Genomic DNA, 18,489 nt, shown 5'->3' on the forward strand with positions numbered 1-18,489 from the left:
AATGTGAAGTAAAAATGTGTCTTGTGCATTGCCTTCAGAGGAGGAGTTTCCTCTCCTGGCACAGAGGTTCGTTGTAGGTGGCTATTGCGGTGGTTTAATACCATATAATTACTTTTGATACTTAAATACATTTAATACCATATAATTGCTTTCGATACTTAAATACATTTAATGCCATATAATTACTTTTGATACTTCAATACATTTTATACCATATAATTACTGTGGATACTTTAGTAACTTTAATATCAGCTACTTTAAGACTTTTACTAAAGTAGTATTCTAATGAGTGAATTTAACTTTTACCAGGGTAGTTTTTTAGTAAGATATCTCTACTGTTACTCAAGTGTGCCTTTCCAATACTTTTTCCACCACTGGCAGTAAGTACAAACAAAATAGAATAAAAATTTAGAAATATAAAAATGAAAAAGTGAAATGTACAATGTAAGGACCTTTGATACTTAAATACATTTAAGATAAGAAACGATAAGTTAAAGGTACTCTATTGATCCCCAAAGGTAAATTCCAGATTTGCAGCAGCAATGACATACATGACAATACACATGTAATTTACAAAAACACTTTTTTTAATCAATCACTATATATATATATATATACAGTGTGTGTGTGTGTGTGTGTGTGTGTGTGTATGTATGTATATATATATATATATATATATATATATATTCACACACACATACAGACATATATACAGATACACGCATATACACCGTTAACTGTACACGATAAAACATGGCAGGGTCATGGAAAATAAAGATTACATTTTGAAAAATTAGGCAATATCACAATGAAAAATAATGAACCGTTAATACAAATGTGGCGTAATAAATTTAAAAAAAGTTCGTTAATAGGACTTTACGGACGCACACCACGGGGAGGCGCTGTCTTATGTGTGTGTGTGAGTGTGTGTGTGTGTGTGTGTGTGTGTGTGTGTGTGTGTGCGTGTGTGAGTGTGTGTGAGAGTGTCTGTGTGTGAGTGTGTGTGTGTGTGTGTGTGTGAGTGTGTGTGAGTGTGTGTGTGAATGTGTGTGAATGTGTGTGAGTGTTTGAGTGAGTGTGTTTGAGTGAGAGTGTGTGTGTGTGTGTGTGTGAGTGTGTGTGTGTGTGTGTGTGAGTGTGTGTGAGAGTGTCTGTGTGAGTGTCTGTGTGTGAGTGTGTGTGTGAGTGGGTGTGAGTGTGTGTGAATGTGTGTGAATGTGTGTGAATGTGTGTGTGTGTGTGTGTGTGTGAGTGTGTGTGTGTGTGAGTGTGTGAATGTGTGTGTGTGTTTGAGTGAGTGTGTTTGAGTGAGTGTGTGTGTGTGAGTGTGTGTGTGTGAATGTGTGTGAATGTGTGTGTGTGTGAGTGTGTGAATGTGTGTGTGTGTGTTTGAGTGAGTGTGTTTGAGTGAGTGTGTGTGTGTGTGAGTGTGTGTGTGTGTGTGTGTGTGTGTGTGTGTGTGTGTGTGTGTGTGTGTGTGTGTGAATCTGTGTGTGTGTGTGTGAGTGTGTGCGTGAGTCTCAAGGTGGCGCTATACAGCGGATATATCCCCAATATCCGATATACAATCAGCGGAGATTCACGAAACGAGACGGAAATGAACGAAGACGCGAATCCGGAAGCTGTTCTCTCGGCTGTGTGAGGGAGCGATGTGCCGCTGTGGACATGGTGGCCGTTGGAAACGTAAGAGCTGGGATTAGCAGATATAAAACATAATATGATAACATGTGGATGAAGGACTCTTAACGAAACGGGACAGGGCATAGCAAGGTGAGTAACTAATAGATGATGAGGTTCGTAAGCGGCTCCTCTGCTGCCTGCTAGCATGCCTAGCTAGCGATGCTAGCAGGCGAACCAGCGGGGTGGACCAGTTCGGTTCAGCTGCATGGGGAGCGTCCCAGGGCTTCTCCGGGTCAGACTGCCGAGCTGTCAGCTATATTGGTCGTTACACGCGGACTTTGACAATAAGCATGAACAGAAACGCTTGAAAAAAGAAGAAAACACACAAAATTATGCAGAATGTGTTATTGAAGATTTGTATATGATACATGGAATTGAAGTTGATCCAGGGACGTTAGCAGAGACATTCACAATATGACATTGACTTATTGCGTAATATGTAGGATCGGGTAATATAACGGTACAATACCGATATTGTGGTCTGAGACGACACTAAATATAGTCTCGGAATTTAGGCTGCGTTATAGTAAAGCAATGTGGTTTTCTGAACTTCGTAGCCTGCTCCATCTGTTCCTATCAACGCCCATGAAGTTGTTTTTGTTTTGGAAAAAGGCTGTCTGAGATGCATGAAACTAACAACACATTTCAGGTCGTCAGAGAACATGCCCGAAACCAAATATCCAACAACTGGAGTCAAATGAACAAACATGTCACGTTAGAGACACATGACCTTGTTTCCTGCTTGTTTGACACATCTAAATATTTTGAAAATTTAAAGTTTTATGTCAGTCATTTTGGCCAGGTGATCCCAACCTAACAGTGCGCTGGGTTGGTCGATACTTGTAGTTTAACGTCCAGAATCTGTAGAGACAGTGTCAGTCGATCCAGAGCTGGTGCTTGTTAGTGTTGTGGCTCAATAATCACAATTGACCATCTTGATTCACATTTTTTTCCTCTATTCTCTAGACTCATTCGGCTGGCAGTGTACTTCTTCAGAAATCCAAAACCAAATGTTGTGTCAACATTGAGCAAGGAATGCACGCCTCAACACATAGATTACTGTAAATACCCAGTACGATGGGCTGTTCATGTGCACCATTATGCCTTTGTGAAGAAAGGTCAGTGAGACCGGAGCACAAAAGAACCAAACAAACTGAAAGTCATCATCGTTCTTTAATATCTGACATATTTTATATGATTTTGGTATCATTTTATATTTGGGATGTTATTATTTTTGAAGATGAAAGATTCTGTCAACATTTTTGTCCTTTGACTCATGATCGTGGTTGAAATTGTTATGACAGGTTTGCCCTTCAGGCTTTTTAATTTATTGTTATTTTCTTGGTGATTAATTCAGGCCTGAACAATCATGGCTGAGAAGTTTTTTATTTTTATTTTTTTCATTTTCCCTATTTTAAGGAAGTGTAATATCAGAAGTCTATTGATGAAACCGCGGTCCAAAATGTTACACGAAGATCGATATTGAATTGACTCGGTCTTGTGAAACCCATTTTAGTCTTGTCTTTCCACCATTTTAATGCAGGCAGCAATAGCGGCTCTTGTTAGGCGGTGTAATTTGATGACTCTGCAACAGTTGCATAGTGGGTGACAATGAGGAGGGAGTGGGTTCTGTGTGGGTTTCTGGGTGTAGCAGTAAGGCCCTGTTACTGTGCCAGAGATGAAGGATGCTGAGGGTATAATGGGCTCTCATTTTCTAGCCACAAAGGGGGGAAAAATAAGACTGCTGGTCAAACAGCTGGCTTGGATTTTATAGGTCTCTCCATCACCGACTGCAGGAAAATCATTAAGTCTCAAACTGGCCGAGATCAAGATCGTCCAAGAATGCTTTTTAAGTATCTACATTAAAAAAAAAAAAAAGCGTTTACAATCACATTGCCAAAATTAAGTTTATTTTAAGTATTTTCAATATAATATGTACTTGTCCTTAAGGCAGGACAGTAATTGAGTTTTAGGGTAAGATAATGTTTTTAATGTTCAATATTTGGAAAATTCTTCGGATAGGTTTTTTACAAAATAATGTAAGTATTTCAACAAACAGATCTGTCAGCACATTACCACATGCCTTCCACTTCCACCCCAGCCTGGCCTCTTGAAAAGATGCTGTGCAGGAGCAACCAGACAGAGGGTTGCCATCCTTTATCTTTTCACATTTCTCGATAAATTGTGAGGTGCAGGGTGTGTCTTTTTGGGGCTAATTTGGAATGTTAATGTGCGGCTGACAGTGTAGAAAAGGTGTGTTCCAGAATAGGTTTCTTGGAATGGACCTTGTTTGTTTTATACAATGGCCCTGAGCCAGTTCTTCAGAAATTTATGGTGAGGTATTAGGTTAGACTAGTGCATGCCCGCTCAAAATAGAGACTTTCCGAGACATTTTCATTAGAGATGCATCGGTCGATTGGCCGGTGACGGGAATCGGCCGGTTTTCATTTTAAACGGCCATGACCGGTGACCGGCCAGTCAGTGTCAGATGTATCTGATCCTGTGTAAGTCATATTTAAGCCCTGGTTATACCTTTTGTGAGCACGGGCGGGGCGTGGTGTCACGCAAAGAGAGCACAGGGTGTTTATAGCTGGCAGATCTCCATTGCAGTATTCTCAGAAGGAGGAGCCGGTCTGTCCGCCTGTTCCATGCAGAGACAGGAGAGGGGCGTTGAAATGATGTCCTGCTCAGCATCTTATTACAGAGGAACCTACCGAACTGTTCCGTTCCGTTCAAGAACGAAATCACATTGTGTAATTATTCTCTTTTCTTGCAAGACTCTCTAAAAGGGAACTGCACATAAATTACAATAAAAAACATTACCTTTTATTCGTAAACTTAACTTAACGACCCTGGTAATTTCCGAAAAAATCCACAAACCTGAGTGAACTGTTTGCGTATACTATTTTGTCTCTGCGTCAGAGTAATTGGTCGACTTTGAATTTCAAATCTGAATTGTGCTGCGGATCAATGTCGTCCAACGTATTAGGAATAAAACAGCAAAACGCTGATCTCCCATCGCTTCCAATGCATTTCCAGAGAACGCACCTCGCGGCAAGTTCAGAAAATCTGGTTCAGTTTTGGAGAAAATACAAAAGTTTTTTTTATAGTCAATGTTTTATTATGAACATACAAAGAAAAGTTAATTCTGAGAAAGAATTGGAATCAGCCAAGAAAATTGCAATCAGTGCTCTCTAATTTTAATTTTAATGACTCAGTCCTGTGTTCCACAATGGAAGATTAAACTTTCGGTTAAAGTCATACACCAGGGTAAGACACTTTTAAGTTTATTAATATTACATGTGACACATGTCCAAATTTCACCAAATTCGACACTGCACGTCCTTGGGTCCCCAGGCACTACACCTGCCAAGTGTGAAGTAAATCAGATGAATGGTGGTGGAGGTTATTCAGACAGACAGACGGATTCCTTCCTTTATAGTTGGATTAGATAGAAGATTATAGTTAGATATCGTTAAGGTTAGGTATAGATGTTGAGAGGATGGTTATCCTTTCAGCTTGTATGTGAACCGCGCTGCATTTCCGTTATCTTTCAATTGCCGGTTTTTGACTGGGGAAATCTGTTAGAAGTCCAACATATTTAAATCCCTCCGGTCATAATGTCCTGTGAAAATAATTCCCTCCAGGCACAATTAGTGCTGGGAGGATCATTTCGATAAAGTCTGCAGATCTGTTCATTTCCGCGCTCGGAAAGTTGCAACGGGAAGCCAGTCAGATTGGACGATCTAAAGCTGATCTGAAAGCTTCACCTCTGACCAATCACGTTTGTCGATATAGAGATAACTTCTATGCTAAGATATAGAACTGTCCCTTGTGGACAGGTTGTGCTTGTAAACATTGTCAACAAGGTACACACACGGAGCGAAGACAGAGCCGCAGCGTCAAGAACTTTGAGGAGAAACAGAAAGATGATGTATTGTTCGGACACATACATATATAGTTTGGCATTTTTTTGGGACATTGAAGTTCCGACCCAAAGCAGAGGGTTAATATTTATTGTGTAAAATATGTCGACGGGACGTCCCAACGAAGACGGACAACACCACAAACCCTTGTTATTTATTTAGTTCACCTGCCATATTTATTTTGTTTTGATTTGATCAACAACTTATTTTACTGAAATGTTAATTGAAGTGGCTGCACTTGGAAATGATTTGATTTCATGTGTTCGTAATATTTATTGATTTACTTTAAAAAAGCGTTAACTGGCGGGGCTTGTTTTCTTTAAATATTCAATACAATATTATACATCTACATGCCTTGATGTCATTCTCTATAAAGTCTGCTTATCAATTGTGTTTAAGCTGAATAAACATAGGAAAAATCTGACCGGAATCTCTCCTATTTGTCTGGCAAATTGAAATCTTCCAGGATACCTTGACGGCACCAATTTTTTTTTCTAACGGAAACTCTGGGACCGCGGTTTAATTTCAAAATTTTACCATTAGGGTGAAAGACAGTTTAACTGCTGCTGTTACTTTTTAAAGTAATAATTCCATAAATCTCGATGCAGAGTTGCAGGGAAGAGTAGATAAAGACAGATGAGTGCTGTGTTTTACTCTGAAGCGCAGTGTGTTGCTGCTACTTTACCACAAATCGTGAAGCTAATGCCACTGCTGTGCGTCTTCTCCTCAGCCATGTTGGAGCGGTCAAGAGCCGCTAGTAAACAAATTCAATGTGTATTGAGAGATGCAGACTTCCCTACAGAATAGACTGTAACTCGCTTAATTCTGAACCGATTCTCATGAAACTGAGTTTGTTATAAATGTGAGAAATCTAACATGATACTGGATTTAAATTCAGTTACTGGGGGCGGATCTATCGTACTTTTTCATTCACTACCATGTTGAAAGGAAGAAGGTATCATGCGTGCCTCATATTGCACTTTAATTTAGCAATTGAGTATTGAATATTTTGTTATATTTTAAGATTTTATTTAAACATTTGACATCTTGAATGTTGTTTTCATTTAAGGCCATGGGAAATGTTCCTTGCTTTATGTGTTTTACAGAACAAATTGCAAGCAAGGTTATATTTGCCTCCCTTTTTTATTTTAAATGTTTCATTTATTTATTTATTTATTTATTTATTTATTTATTTATTTATTTATTTATTTAGCTAGCTCATCAAAAAAATGATGCGATCCGTGACTCAAAACCATTATACGATCAGAACCATGACAGAGCGGTGGCTTTGGTTGGGTACCGACCAGTCCGGTATGATCCCGGGACTAAATTATTAAAGACCACAGTATTGATAAGCTCCGATGTTTCCTCTCCTGTTAACGGTATTGGAGAAATTAATACATATATATTTTCTATTTATTTAGGCTATATAAACAGTTTCTAACCTGCTATAGGATTAAGATATTCGTCTGAGAAGCATTTTCGCTATTGTCAGAAGAGACGCTCTCTTCTCTCCATGGCCGGAGTTATGCGCAAGGTGGGTGGGGCAGGCTCACTCTGCCTGGCTCTCTCACAGGCACAAGGAGACGAGGGCACAGATTGCACCCTGCTCGCCTCCTCTCCATGCATAAGGCACAGAAAGTAAAAGTGTTAATTTCTCTTTAAAAAAATAAAAATTTGATAAGAGTACCATTAAAGTACCGGATCGGAAGCAGTTTCGCAAAGAGAAGTGGTACCGTTAAAATCTTAACGATACCTATCCCTACTCGTGCCCCGTTCCTCTTCCTCCAAATAAAACAACTAAAAACACTGTTTTTGGTTGTTTTATTGGAGGAACATGGCGCACACAGACGTGAACGATTCACACATATGAAAAATATAATTATGATTCCCCTTATTTATATTTCCTTATTGAAATGTCATCCCTGTGAATTTTTGTACGCTATCTGTTTTATCCCGTTATTGTAATGCACACTAACTAAAAAAAAAATAAAAAATAAAAAAGCGACTCGACTTGATGAATCTCAGTCGACTGACAGGTTTCCGGCTGATGGTTCGAATCATCTACTTTCAGGGGTCACCCCTAGTTGACTCACCCTTGAGTTTTAAAGCTTCCTATACATGTGTTGGATGGAGCAGGTGTTGTGTTTAAGTAGGTTTGTGTGTTCAAGCAGCTCCTTTTAGATTCTCAGATCATGTAACTTACAAGACATTAAAAGACATTACCAATTGTAACAATTGACATTTGCAGATTTTATTTTCAGACTTTTCTGGTCAACGCTTAACAAACGCTGTTTTTGAGTAGCACAAATATGTAGATGGAGAACATATGGACACAGATTTGTGGCACAGCTGTTCTTGTGAGAATTTATTTCCTTTTCAATATTTCGACCAAAAGGAACAGAACCTGTGTAGCTTCAATTTGTGACTCCCAAGTAAAATTATTATTATTATTTTAATTTTTTTTTACAGCATCTTGTGAATACGTCACAGGCCCACAAGTTGTGAGCCTGTGACATTCACAAGACCCTCCTCCACTGCAGCTTGCTTCTCTTTTATGCAACTTTCAGCACTTCAAATGTACTTCCCAGATCCATAGTTTCACCTAACCATAATAGATCTACAGTATACCTACCTAGACCGTAACCATCTCTAACCTAATACCGCAACGTAAAGTACATTTCTGAGGAATTGGCTCAGGGGCACTGCTCAGTCTTTGACCACAATCCACAGGATTATAGAAAGTCTAGCCCTGATTAAATTAAAACATTTTTGTTTAATCAGTCCATGACACAGACACACACACACACACACACACACACACAAATTATGATTCCATCATCATTATGAACTTTAACTCATGGTGAGAGCAAATATGCAAGAAAATGATTTACTGGCGAGACTCCCTGACACATATCGATAATTTTGACCTAAAAACAAAATACACTTTAACTTCTCTTTTTCTAGCAGTTAATGGAAGCTTTCCTTCTTTTTAGGACAAAATGCAGTCCTCAGGCCACCGACTGCGAGATATGGAACAGCACCACCCACTGCTGTCACCCGACGGGGAAGCCGAGGCAGGGAGTCTGGCTTCAGGAGTGATGATGGGTGGGCACCACACGGCCAGCACGGCACGTAACCGTGCGTTATGGTTTATCCAGGACAGCTGCGGCATGGTGTGTGCCGGCATGACCTGGTTTCTGGTCCTCTACGCTGAGTTTGTGGTGAACTTTGTCATGCTTCTGCCTTCCAAGAACTTTTGGTACTCACTGCTAAATGGAGCGGCCTTCAACTCTCTGGCGGTGCTCGCTCTGGCCTCACACCTCCGCGCCATGCTGACTGATCCGGTAAGAAACAGTGAAGGCAAAAAACAGGGAGAAGAGGTGGTGCCCTATTGTTGTCGTTTTGTATTTTTATTATTTTCCCCTGAATTCTTCGGGCTAAAAGTGTCTGGAACAGCACGACTGCTGGAGCTACGGACACAGTCGAGGTGTCGTAAGAGCTGGGAGGTTGCAGACATCTCGCAGTTCAGTGTTGCACCGCCATGTTTCTACACAAGCCCGGAACTGACAAACTAAACACTGGCTACACAAATCAAATGTGTTTTTTGCATTACTTCGCTAATGTTAGCTTGTAATCACCATAGCTTCTCCTACGTCATTGAAAATGGAGGGGAGGTGGAGCTGGGGGGGTTATTGAGTTATTTGCAATCTGCAACATCACAGCTAGATGCCACAGAATTCCACACACTCCTACTTTAAAATGAGTTGTAGTCCAACTGTTGTTATCGTAGCAAGTAGTAGAACTAGATATCAGGTGAGAGCTCTATCAGCCCATGACCCTTTTTGGTTGCTCCAGTTATCAGCCCAAAAATATTCTGGAGGGTATAGAGTGCTGCGGATCTGGCAAAGTTCTTTCTTATCTAATGTTTACTGATGACATTAGAAACTATATTTGTTGTATATTGATTTCCTTTCATGAATATGAAATTGCTTTTAATTGTAACTCTACAAGCTTCATACAGCCTATGGCTATAAATTGTATGTTTATTCAATTTTTCTGATATGTACTATACTTACTATACAACATCCAATTCACCCTAAGGTTGGAGAAGTCTCATGTAAGTCGCTTTGGACAAAAGCGCCTCCTAAATGAATACATGTAAAAGTGTCAGCCACTGTATGGTTGCTGAATGGGTGCATGTCTTAAGCGGAGCGCAGTGAAACCCCTTCAAGCCAAGACAGGCAAACAAATGATAAAAAAAACTCCCAGGTATAGGGCTCGTTTTGAATAAGAACTTGCCCATAATTTTAAAACTCTTTGTTTGATCATTTCGTGTCCCCCTCGACACCTGAGCTCTCCACATGCCCCTAACTACATTCAATCTGTCTTTGTGAACTTCGCAACTGATGCAGGTTGTTTTTTCTGTGCCCGCTCTACTAGGGTGCTGTTCCAAAGGGAAATGCCACCAAGGAGTACATGGATAGCCTGCAGCTGAAGCCTGGCGAGGTCATCTACAAATGCCCCAAATGCTGCAGCATCAAGCCTGAAAGGGCGCACCACTGCAGGTCATAAATTACTTGGAGGATTTGACAAGGAAATATCAATCGCACCCACCTGCACAGTTTTTGGCTCTATTAAATCAAAAATTCATGAAATAATTATTTTTTTTAACGATCAGGTCTTAGCAGAGGATTTATTTTAGTTTTATGTTGATGATTTTTGAAGAATAACTTATAATAAATCATAATAAGCAGTAAGTAAGTTGTTAGAAGTGTCATATAAAAGGATAGATCATTTTATCTATTAAGAGCTTTTTGTGGAAATCAATACGTGGTTGTGTTTACTGTATGAGTGCTGACGGCAGTCCTTGATATTGTAAATATTTAATTGTGTCCACTGACGAGCTGTATAATATACAGTACAAGGCCTCATTGATAGGTTGTGGCCATGGGAATTTCCATGCAATATGGACATTTTATATTGCATCGTTTTTTAGAATTCTGGACTTTATGTAAAGTGCATTGTATGTCAACGTGCAAAATGTGTGTATATATATATATATATATATATATATCTCATCCGTCCACTTTATTCTGAAAACACTTGAAGCTGATGCCATCATTGAGCTTGCAAGAGCCGGTTGTGATTGTCAAAGTGATAATAACTCAAACATGGTCCCTCTCCTCACTGCAGTATTTGTAAAAGATGCATCCGGAAGATGGATCACCACTGTCCTTGGGTGAATAATTGCGTGGGAGAGAGAAATCAAAGATTCTTTGTTCTTTTCACTGTAAGTAGACAAATGCATTGCAAATCAAATGAGAAATACATGTTTTTGTTTGTCGGTCCAGATGGAGATTAGATACTTGCATGTAACTAAACATGAGCGTGTACCATGCTATTTGAAGACGCTTTAATGCAAGGTCTTCCCAAGAAGTTTCAGCACCGTACTATCAGGCTGTTTTGGATACGTCTCTCTTTCTACACTTTTGAAGTCTGCTCCTATCTTAGACACTCGCCCTCTTGATTGTCTTGGATTAACAATGATGTTTATAAAAGGAGGAAAAGCGACTTGAAGCGTCCGTGGGGCAGAGTGAAGCTCGCAATTTGTCTGGTTCCCCGTCTTGACCATGTGACTTGACCAATCCTTCTGTTAAAAAGTTGTCTGTCTCCGTCCTGGCCAGTATTGTAGAGCCACTAAGTTTGCCACTTTCTGGAAAAAGAAAAGGAATAAATGAGGATGGATGAATCAACAGTGTACCAATTCTCCATCGTACCAACGATCCGTCCAGTTTCCTCATAATTTAGGTTTGTAGCCATGAGTAATCTGGAGCGAATCAGTATTATAATAGGCCCAGAGTTTTTTTCCTGGCAACCTATGACCTAAAGGCATAATTCATTTAAACCATTAGCACTCGACACCTCTTAAGTTGCACTATGTGCGATTAATTTCTTTCACTTATAAATCTGCTAAATCTCAGAGCGTTGAAAAGGTGCTGAGATGTCCTTTCTCTGAGTGTGACCTTCAAGTACAACTGTACAGATATTTCAAGATCAATAAATTAAAAGCAGCCTTGTAAAAAAAAAAAAATAATAATAATAATAATAATAATAATAATAATAATAATAAAAAAGACCTGCCAGGAAGAACTACCATGATCATTAAAACTAGACAAACCGCTCAGCTCATCATAATCAGCACACAAATTATATTTCTTTTAATAGCCTGAAGCTTTTGAATCCCTTGAACAAATAGAAGTTATATACTAGTTCACTATTGTTTTCTTTTTAGAGGGTGTTTTGAAGAGAATGGAGCCAGGTTAGGGTTGCCGTGGTTATCGTTGTGACCGGTATTACACAGTGTTATGGCGTACACCGATTACATCTCTTGCCCAACGTCATGCCGACATTCATCAAATGAAAAAAATTCTAATTTGTATAATACTAAGCGTGTCATCAATACTGAGTTGGTCGCTGTGAAAATTAAAGTGTCTGCTTGTGCGCACACCGCAGAGTCGCAGCACAGTCTGCTTATCACGAGAGGAGAGGAGGTGACAGGAGACCTAAGATCAGGTATAGATCGGGACCTGTCTTCCTCCATCCGTAATTAGCGCCCGTGCATAACAGGGACACTCTGCTCACACAGAGTGTTGTTCTCTCTAAGCCAGGTGGTCTTTTTTTTATTTTTATGTATTTAATAAATAAATCTGCTTGGTTGCTCAGAGATGCTTGCACTTGCTCTGACTTTTAAACTAATTCTCGTATTTTCTTCCTGCAGATGTACATAGCCTTGATTTCTGCTCATGCCCTGGGTCTCAGTGGTATGCACTTTTTCACCTGTGTTAAAGTCCAATGGAACGGTAAGACTCCGTCTCTTCTGTGTGATACCCATGCAGGCACGTGCGTGAGGCGGGGTGGAGGCGTGCGGAGAATAAAAATAAATAAATTCTCCTCCTCTGAATTTTTCGGGCTAAAGGTGTCCGAAACAGGACAACTGCTGGAGCTAGGGACAAATTGAGGTGTTGTTAGAACCAGGAAATCTCGTGGTATCATCCAAATCAATACACATACGGAGCACAAAACAGTGAAAACCAAACGAAACTGGCCCGGAAGTAGCCAAACTTTGGCGCTTCACCAACACACCAATGATCGAAAACTTTCGAATGGGTAATGGAATGAGGTGTGTGTGTGTGTGTGTGTGTATGTGTGTGTGTGTGTGTGTGTGTGTGTGTGTGTGTGTGTGTGTGTGTGTGTGTGTGTGTGTGTGTGTGTGTGTGTGTGTGTGTGTGTGTGTGTGTGTGTGTGTGTGTGTGTGTGTCTGCCTTCTGACCTGTTCGATTCATATTTTACAGTGTATCTCTTTGTTCTTTTTGTAAATGAAGACATTCATTTCCGCTATAACCCCGTGTTAGATGCGGCGCCTTGCAGGATTCGAGGAAGTCGTAAGATACAAAATCGTGAGTCCATGATGAGTTCATTTTCCGGAAAAATAGTACCCTGAAAATTGTAAATTATCACGTAAAGACACCTATCGTTTTCCGGTTTCATGGAATCATAACCCTTTGAAAAACTTGGACACGAAAAAAACATGAATCCACAGAAAGATGTCAATAAGTCACTTCCCCACGCGCTGCGTTCCGGCATCTTTGTTTACGTGCAGAGCTTCTTCGCTCCAATATTTAACAACGCGGTGCTTTACGTTACTTGCGAGCGAATGGGAGCCAGTGTAAACAGACATAGCGGAGCGGGGCCTGGGGAAATTACTCATTGAATTAATTATTACAACAATTGCTCGTCCGTTACCGCGCATGAGGTGAGGTGAATTACAGTTTGGATCGGATTTTGATGTCGCTTATTTTGCCTCTCCTATGAATTTGAAAGCCCACGACGAGCGAATGATGACATAATGTATTCCTACTATTTACTATAAAAGTGCAGGTTCTGATTCAAAATGTCCATAGCACTGTGTCCAGTGTGCGGTGTAGTGGTTAGAGATTACAAACTAGGCATGTATGTATGTTTTTATGTACCTTCTTACCTGGTAGATGTCTGTGGATCTGTTCGTTTGATATTTTATCTCTTTGGTCCCAATTACTTTGCTGGATTCATGGAAAAAATACAAAAAAATAATTTGTCCACAAATACTCGTGACCACGTCGAGTCCACTCAACCGTACGAGTGACTGATGTGTTCAAGATCCAGCAAGGCATCGGAAAAATGGAAGCCGTGATATGGTAAATACTCACCGAAATACCACAACATTTACCCAAGACCACTAAAATGACCATGAAGTTAGTACAGAACAGAGAAACAACCATCTGACACAAACAGCCAATTGTACAGCAGAAGCACCGGTGCTTCCTCCACGCTCTCCCCAATTTGAATAAGAACTCGCACTCCTCCCAACCCGAGCCTGGTGCGGCCCCCACCCCCGCCAAAGGAGAGCGATTAAAGAAAGAATCCGCGGTAGGAGAGAGTCCCTCGCTGCGCTCCAAACGTCCCTGCATATAATCACAGTGCGCCGATTCAGGAACCTCAGAAACCTGTAATACGTACCTGACATGACTAAACTGGACCCTGTGTAATGCTGCCTGCAGCTATATATATATATATATATATATATATATATATATATATATATATATATATATATATATATATATATATATATATATATATACATACATTTGTTTGTTTGTTTGTTTGTTTGTTTATTTATTTGGGAAGGTAACAGTTTACCAAGTAGTCTCTTATAGCCTGATATACTTCAGAGGGGTTGAAAGGGTGCTGCGGCAGTGTTTCTTTGGTTTGCCTTGTGTTATGATGTGCTCTCATTCCTTTGGGTCTTTTCTCCTTCAGAGTGCAGTGACTTCTCCCCCGGTGTGTCCGTGCTGCTGCTCATCTTCCTCTGTCTGGAAGCTGTCCTCTTCCTCACCTTCACTGCCGTCATGTTCGGCACACAGCTCCACTCCATTTGCAACGATGAAACAGTGAGTTTACGATGCGCAAACCTTTTTGTTGTGTCTTTGTAAAACTACAAAGTAAACAAGGGTGAGAGGCAGGATGTAGTTATTGTTTTTAACTGAAAGCCTTTTGAACCGTTTGGGCAATTTATGCAATGTCACTTTTGTTCACTCTCAATTAAACCCTAAAACACTAAAGAATCATCCTGAGGCCATTTTTCTGGACCTCCTTGACACAGACTGCGTGCGTGCGTGTGCGTGCACGCTGATACTTCTAAGCTTGTATCTCAATATACTATGCCGCCATTGTCGTTAGTGTTGAGAAAAGGATTTAGATTTAATAATTTAATTTATTAATATCACTTAATTATTTCAGAGTTATGCCCTGGTCACAATAGCATTGGTGACAGACGTTTTGCACCAAATTCTATTAATTTCCACGTTATAGTTGCGATTGTTGCGTTTACACAATTCTGCGCCACCAGAAAATGAATTGTTACACAAATTAAACACTGTGGAGTTTACGTTGAGTCGTGGGTAAATGGTGTCATTTTGTTAACTTATGTTTATTTTATAGTTTGTAGCTGGTGAAGGAATTCAGCTCAGTCCTCCTGTTTTGTTGTTCCGTCATGTTTCATCTCTTTAGTCACCCATGTATCTGAATCTGTCTCACCGTGATGAACAGTGTAACAACGAAGAGAGAGAAATGTACACGTCCTTCGTCTTGCAGGAAATCGAACGCCTTAAAAACGAGAAACCCACGTGGGAGCGCCGCGTGCGCTGGGACGGGATGAAGTCCGTGTTTGGTGGCCCGCCGTCGCTGCTGTGGTGCAACCCCTTCACGGGCCTGCGTGTGCGGCACCTCCTGCTGTGGCGCCACGGCCGGCGCGGCGGGGTCGAGTTCTCCGTCTGAGTCTCTTCACGGGAGCCCGATGTGGGACGCCGACACCGGACTCTTGTTGAAAGTCGGGGCCCGAGCGCGCCGCCCTCAACTCCGCAAACAATGAGGCCGTGGGGCTTCCATTTAAAAAAGAAAAAAAGAAAACATTAAAAAAAAAAAAACACCACCAACACTGGAGCTTCTGTGCTATCACTTCCACACTCCGGTGTGTGAGCGAGAGGGCAGTGTGTAATTAACATTTCCACAGTCAAACTCCACAGCTTCCGTCTGGGAACTTAAAACTCACTAACGTCCTGCTTCCAACAGGTGACTGCTTTTTCTGTCCAATTCCAACACGGGAAGGTTGGGCCGCAGTTCCCCCCCCCCTGTGTTGTTCGGTGTGACAGTGAGTACAAACTGAGAGACAAAATGACCCGAGCTCTGAGACCTTTCCACATTTCTGGCTCCAGTCAAACCACCCGAAACCAGTTAAAAAAAAAAAAAAAAAAAAAAAAAAGCAAACTGAACACCCGGATTTGTCTCCCGCCTCCCGGTCCTCCAGCATCCTGGTCCGCTACAGAGGCTCCCGCTGGCATTTAATGGATTAACAGATCACCGCTAACACGCTCCTCATTCTCATTTAAGGGACAAATCCCTTCTCCTATAGTTTACCGTTGATTTATTTCTCTGTTGAATCAAGAGGATCAAAGATTTCATCGTAAGATTTTTGGGTCAGTGGTAGTTAAATATTTGGTTTTAAAAAAAAAAAAAAGAAAAGGAAAAACCCTGCTGGATATTTTTGTTTGTTGTTGTTGCCGCTGTTCACTTTGACAGTGGCCGCTCCTTATCATGGTAATTTAAGAATGAATGGATGTGAATCACTGGAGACGTCTGTGCTATCGTTGCATTTCTATGTGTGGACATTGGTTACAGAGTAACATCGTCAGTTACAGTTTTTCACAGGTGCACTCTCATCTCATTGCTGGATTAGCCCTGAGTGTCTGACCACGACAGTTTTAACAATTTTGGCTTCTGCGAAGACGGAGCATTGTCGAATTTATGTTGTTTATACGGATGGGGGAAATAAATGTCTGGGCGAATCAAAGTTTTAAGTGTTTTTGTCGACAGTGATGTCACCTCGCCGTGAATCGGTGACATCACTGTCGACCGAGAAAAGTTTTAGGTAATCGAACTAAACCCTAATCTGGGCATGGTTTTTTGAATTACCAACTTGTGGGTCAGTTGAGTGAATGGTGGAACATTAGTTCCGCCATCAACTTGCCGAACAACCTCGTTTTTCAAGTTCTTACCTCTTACAGAACTGCAGGAATGGACTCCACTGTGCGGATTTTGAGAAGAGCGGACCTGCTGCACGTTGCACAAGGCTCATTGTACAACCTTAAATATCAAGCAGGTTCCGTGTTGCAAAGCAGGTGCTTGGTCTCCCTATTTCACTGTAAAATCTGTTGGCATTTTTTAAAACTCGATGCCCCAGTAGTAATCACCTCACAGCATTCTGCATCAGCATTTGTTCTGTGTGCGACAGAAAAATGTACTCTTTGCCAATTAGTGAAGTTTAATATCAGAATCTTCTGCTTCTGCAGGGGATGCCCTCCACTCGTATCTTTAGAATCTTTGTGAAGTTTGGTTTCAAAAGTTATTCTCGATACTGTCTGAACACATCATGTCAGGAGAAGAAACTCAATTTCTTATTTGTTTACACTAAATGATGTATGAGATCTGATGACCTGTGGCATTGTATCATAGAGAGATTTTTTTAAGGCAATGCTTTGATAAGAATGTAAAACTTTTGTATCTTTTTTTTTTTTTTTTTTTTTTTAGTTTTATGGAGTAAGGGAAACAGGGGCACAACACTAAAAGCTTAATGACAATATCAGGGCGGCTTTTATCGCTGCCCCCTTTTTTTACATGCAGTACAAAGTTATTTGCTACAAGTATTTTGTTGGATTGGACTGCATCTCTGTTCTGACATTCTGATGGGATCAGATCCACCGACTTTCTACTCCACGCCCAGCATGTTACTTTCTGCTGGAATGTAATCTTAGAATACATTTTAACTGAAATTATCGAGGAAAAAAAATACAAAAAACATTATTCCAGTCGATCATGAAACTAGTTTGTAAAGTGAGACTCCTAAATGGCAATCCAGAAAGTATGCACACCTCTTGTCAAGAAGGAAAATAAATCTTTTGGGTTCATGGATTATACCTGAAAGAATTTGGGTGAAGTTTTAAATAATATATAGCAGTATTACACTGGAGATTCAAATCTGCATCATACATTCATCTCTTCCGAATTCTGGGATCCAATAACAGGGTATGTCATTACATGTTATTGCTTAGTGTTAGAATCAAGGAATGCATTATGATCATTTAAGTGAATGTTCTTTTAAGAACTGAAATTATTCATCTTTATGAATGAGATACGGATTATACGGATTACATCATAATATTTAAATAGACTGTGTAGTTGGAGGTTTTTTTTTAATATAAATGATCTATATTGTCATGTTTTTCATTAATAAATTTGTTTTGTTTTAAAGTATGAAACATTGTTTTTTGTTTTTGCACTGTTACATTTTATATCCATAATTCTGGATATGGATACAGTATATCCTGCACAACATTATATGTTGTGAACATGTTGACTTTGACTGAGGGGAAACCTGTGTGACCTGTTAGAATTTGTAGATAGGCCTCTCTACAATTCACATTTTGACTTGTCATAATAGTCAATACTAGAAACCAAATATATTACTATTTATAGACATCTAAAATGACATTTGACTGGTGATTTGTTTAATAGTTAAAAGCAGAGCAGGGATGAGAAATGATTACGGTTTGTGTGTGTGTGTGTAGAAATATCTTTAGAATTGTATGAATCAAGGGGGTATTTTACATATAGATTATTTAAAAAAATATTGTCTTGAAAATTCTATATGAAACTATACTAAAAACAAAAAATAAAAATAAAAAAATTGGACCCTCCAGAACCATAGGGTCTACCCCGAGGCGTC

The 18,489-nt window shown here is 40.1% G+C and overlaps 1 protein-coding gene across 1 annotated transcript; it reads left to right on the forward strand.

Moving 5' to 3' along the window:
* The first annotated feature begins 1,631 nt into the window (after positions 1-1,631).
* zdhhc7 (zDHHC palmitoyltransferase 7) lies at positions 1,632-17,943 on the forward strand. Its single transcript, XM_079996997.1, has 7 exons — positions 1,632-1,770; positions 8,603-8,953; positions 10,050-10,174; positions 10,803-10,899; positions 12,388-12,469; positions 14,469-14,599; positions 15,303-17,943. The coding sequence occupies exons 2-7, from the start codon at positions 8,609-8,611 to the stop codon at positions 15,483-15,485; spliced, it is 963 nt and encodes a 320-aa protein (XP_079853123.1). The 5' UTR covers positions 1,632-1,770; positions 8,603-8,608; the 3' UTR covers positions 15,486-17,943.
* Positions 17,944-18,489: the final 546 nt, after the last annotated feature.

This window comes from Zeus faber (genome assembly GCF_960531495.2).
Source record: "Zeus faber genome assembly, chromosome: 3".
Classification (NCBI taxonomy): domain Eukaryota; kingdom Metazoa; phylum Chordata; class Actinopteri; order Zeiformes; family Zeidae; genus Zeus; species Zeus faber.